This window comes from Verticillium nonalfalfae (genome assembly GCF_003724135.2).
Source record: "Verticillium nonalfalfae strain VnAa140/NRRL 66861 chromosome Unknown scaffold_183, whole genome shotgun sequence".
Classification (NCBI taxonomy): Eukaryota; Fungi; Ascomycota; class Sordariomycetes; order Glomerellales; family Plectosphaerellaceae; genus Verticillium; species Verticillium nonalfalfae.
Window position 1 is genome coordinate 34,694 of NW_021167408.1, and position 13,334 is coordinate 48,027.

The following is a 13,334-nucleotide window of genomic DNA, read 5'->3' on the forward strand; positions in this document are numbered from 1 at the left end:
TCACTGCCGCCCTCAATATGTCCGAAAGCTCTCGAGGCACGCTCGTGCCGCCGTGGTACAAATCCAACTTGCCGAGCCGCGATGAAGAAAACATCGCCAGCATCATTTGGGGGTTCACGCTGGGGTTGGGCGTCTGGACCGGGACGAAGGCGATACAACAGACCATGGCGACGTTCGACAAGATACACCGAGTCAGCGCATATATTGCGCTAGTTTGGGCCGAGTGGATAGCCTGCATGGTCTTTGGAATCGCAACGTGGATTTTCCTTCGAGGATGGATTGGACCCAGGTGAGCAACGCATGAAACCATCCCCGCAAAGGTCGCGATGCTCATGATGATGAGCAGCTTCGAAGTCTTCTTTTTGGCCCGTAAGTTCATGACCCGGAGAGCCGGCTAATCCCAAGAACCTGTTTGCTGTTTGCAAGAAACCCACTAACTAACCTACGAAGTCGTTTTCTGGTCCGTCCAGGTGCAGTGCCTCATGCAAATCATCGTCAACCGAATTGCTCTCCTCATGCACGACCCAGCCCAAACAACGCGCCTCAGATGGGGCGTCTTTCTCTTGCTGCTGGCCGTCAACGTCAGCGTCTTCTGCGTATGGATACCGGCACGGCTGCAGATCAGCCCGGGCATCACCCACGCCAACGACATATGGGACCGTGTTGAGAAGGGCATCTTCCTCGTCATCGACGCAGCGCTCAACCTGGCCTTCATCTTCCTGGTACGGTCGCGATTGATCGCCTACGGCCTCACCAAGTACAAGGTCTTGTTTCAATTCAACCTGGCCATGATCTGCATCTCGATGTCTCTCGATGTTATGCTTATCGGCCTCATGTCTCTTTCGAACAACTTCGTGCAAGTACCTCCGCATTGTGGGTTTGTTTGCTCTCTAGTCCTAACAGTCGCAGCTATACCCTATTCCACCCCCTCGCCTATCTCGCCAAACTACACATTGAGATGAACATGGCTCAGCTCATTGCCAAGGTCGTTAAATCCTCTCACGAACTCAACTCCTTCGAGAGTACTCTCCATCACAGTACCCGGGCCAGGAGGCCGACAACTCCATCACGGACGTTCTCTGGGTAAGACAGAGCCCAGGGGCAGGCTGCCTTACACCGTGCCCAAGTGGCCGAAGGATTATGACTTCCCCGTCGTCAATCTGACCGAGCCCGACGGCAGCTTGGTGCGCGACTCGTCCAAGTGGCAGTCCGATTTCACCGAGGGCCATCTCATCGACTACCACCACGTTGACGCCAAGAATATCGAGCCCCTGTATGAGTTTAGTTTCGGCCTGGGCTACACTAAGGTCGAGGTCGGCAAGGAGATCACCGTCTCCAAGCTCAACAAGGGCAACCTGTCGGAGCTGCCCGACGCCAAGGCCAAGATCGAGTTCGGCGGCAACGTCGACCTGTTCACTGAGCTGCTGCAGGTCGAGGCTGAGGTTTCGAACACTGGCAAGCGGGAAGGCACCACCACAGTTCAGCTGTATATGTCCTTCCCCGAGAGCGAAGTCATGGAGAAGGCCTCGGTTAAGGTTCTCCGAGGCTTCGAGAGGGTGACCCTGGCACCCGGCGCCAACGCCAAGGTGCACATGACGAAACGGGCAGTTTTAAGTCCAAGTCATGAGGCGGTGCGCGAATCGTGTATGTCAGGGTTAGGGTTAAATAACCCATATAGGGCGCGAACCCGGGCGAGCGTATAAATGGGCGGTTTACGTCAAAGTTGCGCGGCCCCGGCGGGCGGGCGGGGTCGGGTTAGGGCCTGGGCTTTTCCAGATTTAGGGGGGTGTCAAAGGGGGATTTAGGAGGAGGAGGAGGAGGTTGGTCGTCAGTAGGACATCGTCAAGACAGGTCGTCAGTAGGGCGTCGTCAAGGCAAGTCGTCAGTAGACATCGTCAAAGACAGAGGTCCAGGAGCAAGGCGCGCGTAGCGGGACGAGGCCATGCGCTCCGCGGTCCAGGTCCAGGGCAGGGGATGTCTTTCTCTTGCCTTGCCTTGCGAGCCTTGACGACGGCCCCTCGGGCGGACGACCAGTATCGAGAAAGTGGACGACAGTCGTTCCAGCAGTTCCCGTGGTAGATGGGGGGGGACGGACGTATATACCCAAGCGAAATCAAAACAGAGGCATCCCGGACCAGGGTACGCCGGCCGCTCGGCACGATCGACAGCCTGCGCAGCGGAGGCTGGCCGCACATCGACCCGGCGGTGCTCAAAGTTCGAGGATTTGTTGATTGTAACTGTGACTGTTCATGGTCTTGTCTTCCTTGGTGACTCAGTCTCGCATTAGCACAGGCTGGAGGAAGATTCTGTGGTAGTGCCCAATACACGTTGGCCTATGTCGGAGCTTGATTGATTGATTGCGGGGCAATTGTTCTCCTTGCTCTCGATGTGAGGTGGACACAGTGGACCGCCGCGGAGCATTCCGACGCTGTGGCTATCGCTATCGGTGTGTCCGGCAGTGCGCTACAGGTGCTCTGCGTGAGCAGGAAGCGTCGTAATGCCGTACCGGACCTTGTACCTGAAGTCTGAGGAGTAGAGATCCATCTCACTGGGAAGCAGACGTGGACTGCACAACCAACCATTAGGCCTTTGAGCCAGTCATCCTGCTTCGAGGATGAAGCGAGGACCAACTTCAGCTGCATCGGAGCATCCAACTCAAGACCCAGAATGGACTGTCAGTCTTCATTGGATCGTTCTTCCTGATGCACCAGCCACCTTCCTACTGCGCCCATTCCAGGAGGCTTGCGTCAAGATGATGTGTCTTCCATCTGATCTCGCCTCAGCACCTTCCCATCACTGTTAACAGCTACCACTCAATTCGACCACATTACCCTGAAACTGTCAAAGACAAGCACGACCTCGAATCCCCCTCTGGTACCCGTACGACAGCAATACATCACAGTGTCCAATAACGTGCTCACGTCCTCGACTCCTATTTCCTTCCCCCTTGTCTGCCGTGCCTCGCGCGCTTCGTCCCTCGCGACTGAAGCGGATTGGGATCCCTGAACACGGAAACCCTCCTTTCTGTGGGCGTTATGGGTGCAGCGTTTGATTTGACGTGCTGTTAAAGATACGGCACGGACACCTAAGCAGCCGCACGCGCTCCACATCCGCCATGGCTGGGTTCCCGACGCCAACCTCAACCTCGACCTCGACCTCAGCTTCGATTCCCGCAGCCTCCCTTGACCCATACCTCTCCGTCGACTCGGGAGGAAAGTCGACACCCATCCTCACCCCGTCGCAGTCGAGCAACGGCCAGCCAGATACCGATTCGAACCCCGAGATTGACGACGACTGGAACCCATCACCTGCGACCAGCAATCCCGGTGGATACGTGGGACCCGCGCGCCCAGCCGAGCTCGACCGGCACGAGCGCGACACAGCCATCGACGACGACGACGACGACGACGACGAACAGCCAGCTAACCATCGATCAGTCCTCAAGCAGGACTTTACAGAAATGTCAACATGGGCGGGGCTACCCCATATCAAGGGGAGCTCCGAGGCGATGCGCATGGTCCTGTTGACCTTCAATGCCATCGGTATAACGTAGGTGGAACCCGCGTCGCGTGTCATGGCGACAGCTAGCACTGACCTTTACCCACAGCTTCACATGGGGAGTGGAGATGACCTGTAAGTCGCGAGGCTCGCAGCCCACGCCTTGGGAAACGGTGGATTGACCTTTCTCGTCCCAGACTGTACACCATATCTCCTAAATCTCGGCCTCACCAAGAGTAACACCTCGCTAGTGTGGATCGCCGGGCCCCTATCAGGGCTCATTGTCCAGCCCATTGTCGGTGTCATTGCCGACCAGTCAACCTCCAAATGGGGTCGCCGGCGCCCTTTCATCGTCGTGGGCTCCATCATTGTCGCCTTCTGCCTCATTGTCCTCGGCTTCACCAAGGAAATTGTGGGCTTTTTCGTTGCTGAAGAGGAGTCTGCTCGTGGGTTCACGATTACCCTCGCGGTGCTGGCAATTTATGCCGTCGACTTTGCCATCAATGCTGGTGGGTTGACTTGGATCCCTGAAAAGACGTGAATTGACTGGTGCATAGTCATGTCCTGTGCCAGGAGCTTGATCGTCGACACCCTACCTATCGAGAAGCAGCAAGCGGGCGCGGCATGGTGTAAGTGCGATGGTCACAACCTGTCACAAACGAGCTAACGCCGCAGCAGCTAGCAGAATGTCTGCTATGGGCCACATGATGGGATACGGAGCTGGCGCCATCGACCTGGTGGGCATCCTCGGAACGACTCTAGGAGACACTCAGTTCAAGCAATTGACCCTAATCGCCACGTTCTTCATGCTCTTCTCCTCAGCCGTCACGTGCTGGGCCGTCACGGAGAGGGTGCTCGCGTCCACGAGGCCTGGCCCTCGCAAGGCAGGCGGCCGCTTCAAGGTCTTCCGCCAGATCTGGTTGACGCTGCTCAACCTACCGCCGCGCATCCAAACCATCTGCTGGGTCCAGTTCTGGGCATGGATCGGGTGGTTCCCTTTCCTCTTTTACAGCACCACCTGGGTTGGCGAGACGTACTTCCGCTACGACGCACCTGAGGAGGCCAAGAACTCCAAAGACATGCTCGGCGACATTGGCCGCATCGGCAGCACGGCGCTGGTCATCTACTCGACCGTCACCTTCATAGGCGCCTGGCTCCTGCCCATGATCACCAGATCGCCCGACGACGAAAATTACACGGCCCGCCCGCCGCAGGGGCTCGCCACCTTTGCCGAGAAGCTCAGCAAGCGCAAGCCCGACCTCATGACCGTCTGGATGGTCGGCCACCTCATGTTCGCCGGCGCCATGTTCATGGCCCCCTTCGCCGCCACCTTCCGCTTCGCCACCTTCCTCGTCGTCATCTGCGGCCTCCCCTCGAGCATCGCCATGTGGGCTCCCGTTACCTTCCTCGGCGTCGAGGTGAACAAGGTCAGCGGCGCAACCGAGGGCGGCGGCCCCGCCTACCGCCGCCTTTCCGACGCTGACGACATTGAACTGCCCACCCTCGGCCCGGACCAGGTCCTGCACCTGGAGCACGGCCCTGAAGCCGCCGGCGGCTCCTCGTCGTCGTCCACGGGCGAGCTCTCGGGCATCTACTTTGGCATCCTCAACATCTACTCCACGTTGCCGCAGTTCATCGGCACCTTCATCAGCACCATCGTCTTCACGATCCTCGAGCCCGGGAAGAGCCCCGAGCTCGCCAAGGGGGCCGACCCCGCGGAGCACCACGACACGGACGGGCCGAACGCCATTGCCGTGTGTCTGTTCATCGGCGCCTTTTGCGCGGTGGGCGCTGCATACGCCACATCGAGGTTGAAACACCTCTGAGCGCGCTCGTGGCATGGGGGGACAGCGGATTGTTAGGATAGATGCGGATGTACATGGACGACCAAGGTGAAGGCCGCAGACGAGCCCAGCAGAGCCAAGAATCCCATCAAAGCGGACATGGCGTGTTGGGCATGTTCCTGTGGCCGCCGTTCATGTCCCCCGCCCACCTCTTCTTGCCCCTGGAACGATGTGTACTGCTTCCCACGCGTGAGGACTTGCTGCGCTGCATTCCGGCAAAACAGAAAAAAAGAAAAGAAAAAAGGGGGGGGACACAGTGACGAGCTCCTGAAGGCACCGGCAGTCCCATGTCTCCGAAGTCGAACAACGACCCGATCGCCGACGGCGTGGGCAAGGCCGGTCCTTCGAAGAGGTCGCGCCGCCTGTTGAATGGGGCCCCGCTGCATTAGCGCCAGCGCCAAGTGGGAGGTTGTGGTCCATTGGCGTCCCGGGGACCCCAGCGGCGTCAGGGAACCAGCACGACTAGGGTCGGGGGAGAAGGGGGGGAGGCGCTGGACCAGGGGCGCGGCAGAGCGCTCTTGAAGGGGAGGGGGGAGTAAGAACACATTGGCCCCTTTTTAGCGGGATCGACCGCATGATGTGATGAGGTTTCATTCCCATCGGCACGTTACTTGTTTACCTGCCGGGCAGCCAGGCAGCCAGGCAGGCAGATTGGTACAGGACGAAGGATTGCGTCGTTGCTGCTGCTGCGGCTCTGTATGGTGTTGCCGATTTCGCCGGTTAATCTTGGAAACTGCGGTTCTCGACGCCGCGACCTGCCGCCGAGCTCTGGCGGGCCCAGGGCCAGGACCACACAGCCAGACAGTCAGCCAGGAGGAACTCAAAGGTGGAACGAGCGGCCGTAGGGCTGCGTCCGGTCTGTACTCTGTGACGTGGGATCGAGCTTGGGCGACGCCCGGCCTCTCGGCGGCGGTCAAGCTAACAGGGTGACAAGGGTTGAAGGTGGACAGAGAGCTGCGGGCCAGATGGAGCGGGACAAGGCCATTTGAAATGCCGCCGACGGAAGCACGCCCTCTCGTCGGAAGACGGGCAAATTGGTGCGCTCTTCGAGGCCAAGCGTAAAAGGCGGGCGGCCCTTAGCCGACAGGCTTGGCAAACAATCAACCAAGTTGCCACCCCGAGAGTTGAGGAACAGCCCAGGCATGGTAGAACTGATTGGCTGTGGCGGTCAGTGCTCTATAACACCGCTCTGCTCCGGTGTAGTGCATCCCAACCATCACACATCCAGGGCAATGGGCCTCGACATCGCACTTGGCCTCTCGAACACCAGCGTTGCGGGAGAATAAAGATCCCAAGCTGAACGAATCACTGAGATGGCAGACGCCCTCAAACGGAGCGTAAACGGAACAGCAGTGCTGATACAAACCATCCGCCCCGTCACCCACGGCACGAGGCGGCAGTTTAACACTTGAGGCAGTCGCAACTTCAAGGTCGAGCTCCTGCGCCACGGCGCCGCAATGATTTCGACGAGCAGCCGACGCCGGTCGTCTGTCGGCGTCAGGCGGCAACAGCGGGTTCAGCCACAGACCGTCACCTTCGCGTGCTACTCTGTGCGGTTGAAGCGCCGCCGCCTAGTCCGTCCACAACGATGCTGCATCCCATCGCCGCTCCAAGTTGACTGACGAAATGCCGTTGGCCGACGTGAGGCAGGGTTTTGGAGGCGAGGAACCAAAGAGAGTGATAGCACGCCCATCCTGGCATCGACTGGAGTGCGTACCTGAAGGCGCTTGAGGGTCATGGCGACGACGTCGAGTCCGTCGCGTTTACCGCGAACGAGCAGTCAGAGAACCTAATCTCCCAATCGGCCTCGTCCAGTTTCACCATCTTTTCATCCTAGGGCCACTTGTCACCGCAGGCCTCATCACGATTGTGTTCTGCTACTTGTTCAAGAACTGGGTTACTACGAGGCGTTACGGAAAGGAGAGATGGAAAAGTACCGAGGGTCGTCAGTAGGCAGCACATCTGATGAGTGATACGCAGCGCTTCCATCGGCGCCAGTCGTGCTCTAATTCTTTGATCTGGCATTGGGAACGACCATCCCTCAAGCGCCGATAGCTTCCACGGATTGTTGCTTCTGACTGTAGCGCCAGTCACTGGCCGACCAGCTGCTGACACCAATCCCACGGCACTCAGGATGCTACCCCGACCCTACTGCATACTGTCAGAAGTACGATGTCTTCAAGGGCCCGCTCGTGCAGCTGATCATTTTTCGGGGAGGAAAACCAGCCTCTTCCCATTGTTCGATTGATTCTGATTATGTTCTTGTTCAAAGATCTCGCATGAAGATGTCCTCAGAAGGACAAGAATCAGGACTCCTCGCGTTTCAGAGGTGTCTGATGTTAACCATGTGTACACGTGCCAGGGCACGTGTGCACAATTGTTCTTGGTAACAAAATCCCTCCGGGGAGCAGGGTCAGTTTCTGACACATACCAGACTCTCGTGACTTCCTAGGAAGTCAAGTCACCAGAGCTCTCATGGACAATCACGGATCCCTCGCCACCAAACCTGTTTCCTAGGCTTGCCCGCTTCGTCCTGCGATCAGACGTTAGTATTACCAGTCGCTGAAGGAGGCCTTTACGCGAACGCTGCGACCGAGCAAAATGGCAAGCCAGACGTGCACTTGACGGCCACTGCACCTACTGCGCGCAGATCCTCCAGCGTATGTCCATCCCGCTCCATGAGAGAGCAGCAGTTGGCCTTGGGCAGCGGAGGAGTCTTGGCGATCTGATCCCGCCAACTTAGGTGAGATACACACAAGGTGTCCCGCTGCGCTGGATAACGCGTAAATGGCCGAAACTGGCCGAGGACGAATATGGCTGTCGCCTGCTTTTGACTTCACCCATCAAGCATGCATAAATCTAACGTCGGGTCTACTGAGTCCATTGCTGGGGGCAGACAAGCTACATCAATATGTCTTTCAACATGCTCTTGACGATTCTTCTCCTTGCCTTGCCCCTATCCGGTGCCCACTCGTGTGTCGAGCGCCTCAGACGGCTCGACTTGAACGGCACCTTGAGGGCCTTTGGAGGCCGTTGGCCGTTCTTTGGACCTCCTTCTGCAGCTCATGTAGTAGGCCGACCAGCGAGCGTTGAGACTGTCGTGCTGCTGCTGCAGGACGTAGGACCGCTCCTGATTCCCTTTTGGCGACCTCGCGATAGTTGTCCCGCACACTGCCGAACTGCTGGATCAACGAACGACCAGAGATCGTAGTCGAGCCTTCCGGTCATGTCACAGCTGCAGGGTCCGCTGTTGCTTGAGTGGCACTGGGATATTAGCCAACTAGCCGCGCGGCCAGCGATGGAGCGCTTACAATTCTCATGTAGCGAAAGTCCGCATTGATTGCTCGAGGAACGCCCTAGTCTCGCCACACCGCCATGGGGTGGTGGCCTGCTGGCGTATGCGTCGCTTGATCTTGCGTCATCGTGAAGGAAGATTGGGAGCTCTGGGCCTTGGTGCAAACATCATGATCGGGGATGATTTGTTCGGTCGGTATATATATTAAGCGTTACGAGTTCTGGGCCCAAGACACATCAAATTCGTGGCGGCATTTCACTCAGGCCCCGATCTGGGCCCTCGTCTCAACCCCTATGCTCCGCCGCACGGACTTGCTCGTCTCGTTCCTGAGCCTTACCTGGTGCAGCTGTAGGGATAAGGGCAAGGACATGGCCCTGTGGCGGTCAAAACTCAAGACTTATTCGATCTTCTTCTGAATAGCATGACATGACAGAACACTCTCGCGCCGCATCACCGGAACATGGATGCTGTCGTGTGGTACTCGATGGTCATCGGAGCCTCGCTAGCTGCTTCCATCTTGGTAGACTCTGCCTTCCCTTGTTTACCTTTGGCATTCTCCGATCCAACAGCGGCGCCCTATTCGTCGTCATGGCTGCTACGATTAGAGCTGTGGTGATCAGCACAGTAAGTCCAACCCGCACCGAACGAAGACCCTGCAGGAACCCTTTACCCCCTCCATGCAGAGCTCAACCTGGCTAATCAATCAACGCCATCCAGCCCGGGCCCGAAGGAGCAGTCTCGGGCAGCTCCTGGGCTTGCCGGGAGACTTTTGTCGCCATCGTCGTAACGAATCTGCCCATTATCCAGCCCCTGATTCGAAAAGCTGCCAACAAAATTGGACTCAGCACGCACTTCACCAGATCCTCGCCCACCGTAGCAGAAAGCTACCAGCTCGACAGAAACCCCGCGGGCACCAATGGCTGTGGTAGTCACTTCGATACGAGCCGGAAGAAGGGAGCAGCTCCACACCCGCTCTCAATTCCACAGGCTACAGCCTGGGGCAGTGACGAGTACATTTTGCACAATGGATTGGACGGCAAGAGTGCAGAAGCCAAGAATGGAGGAGGTCGTGATGTTATTGTAGATGCCCAGGAGATTCGCGTGCACACGGGACTGATGCCAATGATCGAGTCAAATGGTCGTCGTAGTTCTGACAGTGAAAATTACGGCAGGCTATAGTACATTGGTTATGTACCTCAGCTTAAATTTCTTTTTTTCTTTTTGCCGGTGACATGGAAAATTCAGTCGCAGTAACTAGTCCACAGCGGGCCAGCAGATTGCATTTACATTCTGTTCAAAGGACATTAAGCGTTACGCTCCTGCTCAATTATCCTCATCCTCCGCTTCGTACGAACGGTGCTGAGCTGCTATGGAGTAGATATTAAAACCGATAACATCATGTTTGGCATCAAGGACGATTCGGTTTTCACCGCATTCGAGGATCAAGAGCTGGTCGACCCATCTCCTCGAAAGACAATGGACCGACGAACCGTCTGTCTGTCACGCGAGCTCCAGATACCAAAGATTTACAGAGCACCCGAGGTCATCATCGAAGCGCCGTGGTCGTATCAGATCGATATATGGAACACGGGTTGCATGGTAAGGACTTGAACCGAACATGAGGCTTCGCAGATACAAGAGCTGACCCGCCCCTGTATCGTTTTAACAGATCTGGTATCTATTCCAAGGTGGCCACCTGTTTACAGGACACGACCCAGAGCATCAGACGTACCGCAGCACATCGCTCGAGGAGAGAGAGGTCGGCCTGGAAGGCGAGAGTCGAGAGAGGTTCCTCGCCATGATACGGAAGATGCTCCATTGGGTTGCTTCGAAGCGGTCCTCGGCGAAGGCGCTGGCCGACGAGGAATGGATCTTGGAGAATATGTAGAGAGGTATGAACGGGCCGCGCTTCCGACCGCGGCCAGCTCAGCCTGAAGTAGCAAACGCTCAGTTCTAAGTATGGGAGGGGGGAATGGGCATCCCCGTTTATAGGCCAGGTTCTACACGAGGTGGGGGGGGGGGGGGGGGAGTGGCGTGTTGGGCCGTTATCAGGGACCACGCATTCTCCAGTCGGCCCGTGGCCTTCGCAAAGCGTATCGTAGGTCGCACAGCTTCCATGTTTGGCTTCCAGTCGTCACCATCTGATGTCGTCTTTCCTCCCAAATGGAAGGAGATGTTGTCTCTTTGTGTGTCAGGGCGCAGGAGTATCTCAGCGCGTTGTTGCCCATCGTGTGCATCGGAGGAGGAAGTGCTCAACCGTTTCTCTCGCATGTCCGCATGCGCATTGAGCCGAAGGTACTGCTCTGATTCGGAAGAGTGAAGCGTTCAGTCTCGCCATGCCTATCCTAAGCTGGGCCAGCATGCTAGCCTCTACCCAGGAAAATTGTCATACAATTCTCGAGTATGTTTGCCGGGCAATGCTGTATCGATTTCCTTAGAGAGCTTTACAACGGTGTCAGGCAGCCGTCTCTCCACACACAGTTGATGCCTCGCAGCATTGAGGGCGGTGGATCTCATCTTTGGGAACTGCTTTTCAGGCGAATTACCCTCTCGGCTGGCATTTCGTGCTTCTTCTTTCGCTCTCTTCAGGAGGCCGTCCTCGAGACTACTGGGAAGCCAAACGGCTGTCATTGTGGTCCCGGTTTCTCGTAATCGACCAACGGCCTCGTAGATGCAGCGAACATACTCTTGTCCGGATTGTTGTCGGGGATTCCGAAGTGTCAGCACCGCGGCCTTGTTGCTCGTCAGTAACGTCACCCTCTGACCCCTTAGTTGCGGCAGAAACCGCAATGCATATGCCGCCGCCACGAGTTCTCCAGAAAACGGATTCTGATCGGTCCTCATGCCGTGGGTGAAAGAGAACATCTCGGGTGACAGACCTTCACGCTTTGCCCCAGACGAATCCCCTCCGGAGAACAACATCGCGAATACGAAAGTTTCGACGATTCCACTGTTCGCCGTTCTACCACCTGGCGACCTCGCTCAACGAGATTCCGATGGAGGAGCTGGAAACCGTCAACCCATTCACACATTAACGATGGGGCATGGCATCTTGTACTGTCTCTCAAGCCTAGCAAAAAGGGGCCAAGGGTTGTGTCTGAACATTGTTGCCTCGTTGGTTGAAGAAGTGGCCGCTGGCAGAATGGAGACAGCATAGGGAGTCTTCCTGCAAGCCTATCGAGCCTCAATTGGCGTGGCCATTGCGAAGGAAGTAGCGCCGTTATTAGGAGGGTCTGATAGAGGTTCTGTAGTGCTCTCAATAGCTATTCACCAGGCAATAACTTCGATGGAACTGTCTCTCCGATTCTCGGATTGATTGAGATTGGATGATACTCCATCTATACTCAAATCTGGTTTCGGGGTAGAACCTATTTCTTTCTCATTCTCCATCCCCGAAGGCGGGGTTGCCCTTCAGAAAAACCTACGACTCCAGCACAAATGATTTCGCATCCTGAATTAGGTCAGGCTATCCCACTATCCGCCCTTCACCTTCTGCCGTGTTTTGCCAAAGGGCAGCAAAGTCGTTGAACAGACTCTCCAGGTTCTCTCCTGGCCGTCCTGGCCGTCCTGGGCGCAGGGGCTAGGGATCACATGAAGCGAACGTCTCCACGTCAGCCAAGGTCGCGTCCCCAAAGAAATGCTCGACAATGCCTCGCGTGAACAAGCCCAAGGACTGCTTCAGCTTCTCCATGTTCTCGTCAAACAGTATGGTAATGTCGATCAGGTTCTGCATTGCGCCGTAGGGCACGAGGCAGGAGGCTCTGGAAAGTCGACGCCGTCTCATTCATGGTGGCCTCCATGCGGGCCACAGCCGACGCCGTCTCGTTCATGGTAGCCTCCATGCGGGCCAGCCGCGTGTCGAAGTCTACCCATGCTTTGCCATCTGTCCATGCTTGACTAGAATCAAATCAGGTTAGTTGGGCGAGCAGGGGACGAAGGCAGGGATGACGGTCAGTCGCAGTCGCAACACACCTTCGGTGGGCCCCACACCGGGGGCATGCGCCGCCGCTCCTCCCCATGGCAGCCGGCACGGAGGGGGGTGGAGGAGGAGGAACGACGTTGGCCGGGGTGGACGGACATGTTGGCAGGGTGAAGTCCAGGTCGGGCAGGTCGACAGGAGCGGACTGGAACAGGGCGGCTGTTTCTGGGTCCATATCGAGGAACACATCGTCCTGGTCATGCGAGTAGGTAGACGGGAGGGAGGACAGGTTGATGGACTCGGCGAGGAGTGGCCCAAAAAGATCGTCTTCGCGATGGACGGCCTCTTCGAGACGCATGTACTCCGGCCAGTGGTTCGTCTGGGACATGATGCGGATGTCAAGCGTGGGTGTCTCTGGTATCTGACGGTGATCTAGCATCTGACGGTGATCTAGCATCTGACGGTGATCTAGCATCTGACGGTGATCTAGCATCTGACGGTGATCTAGCATCTGACGGTGATCTAGCATCTGACGGTGATCTAGCATCTGACGGTGATCTAGTATCTGACGGGTGTACGTAGTTCGGTGGAGAGGCATACGGCGTAGCGTCTGGCCACCATGGACGTCTTCGTCTTATACGACGTGCTGGGGTCATAGAACGCAGACCTCGGCGAGGCGTCGTCCTGTGGTGTTTGGTGGGGTTGGTGTGTGTCTGGCGGGACTGGCGTGTAGTGGGAATGCATGTCCGACCCAACTGGCGCTTATCTGGTGCAGAGG

General features: G+C 57.0%; 3 protein-coding genes across 3 annotated transcripts; 2 read left to right on the forward strand and 1 right to left on the reverse strand.

Annotated features, from left to right (window-relative positions):
• Positions 1-17: 17 nt before the first annotated feature.
• Positions 18-5,324, forward strand: D7B24_003100 (uncharacterized protein; the record flags this gene model as incomplete). The annotated part of the gene is made up of 11 exons (XM_028637294.1): positions 18-289; positions 347-369; positions 451-877; positions 910-985; positions 1,039-1,083; positions 1,128-1,586; positions 3,245-3,549; positions 3,608-3,633; positions 3,696-4,007; positions 4,056-4,127; positions 4,177-5,324. The coding sequence occupies 11 exons, from the start codon at positions 18-20 to the stop codon at positions 5,322-5,324; spliced, it is 3,165 nt and encodes a 1,054-aa protein (XP_028490837.1).
• A 4,711-nt stretch (positions 5,325-10,035) lies between these two features.
• Positions 10,036-10,525, forward strand: D7B24_003101 (uncharacterized protein; the record flags this gene model as incomplete). Its single annotated transcript, XM_028637295.1, has 2 exons — positions 10,036-10,236; positions 10,307-10,525. The coding sequence occupies 2 exons, from the start codon at positions 10,036-10,038 to the stop codon at positions 10,523-10,525; spliced, it is 420 nt and encodes a 139-aa protein (XP_028490838.1).
• Positions 10,526-12,335: 1,810 nt separating this feature from the next.
• Positions 12,336-13,300, reverse strand: D7B24_003102 (uncharacterized protein; the record flags this gene model as incomplete). Its single annotated transcript, XM_028637296.1, has 3 exons — positions 12,336-12,534; positions 12,610-12,935; positions 13,157-13,300. The coding sequence occupies 3 exons, from the start codon at positions 13,298-13,300 to the stop codon at positions 12,336-12,338; spliced, it is 669 nt and encodes a 222-aa protein (XP_028490839.1).
• Between the last annotated feature and the right edge of the window lie 34 nt (positions 13,301-13,334).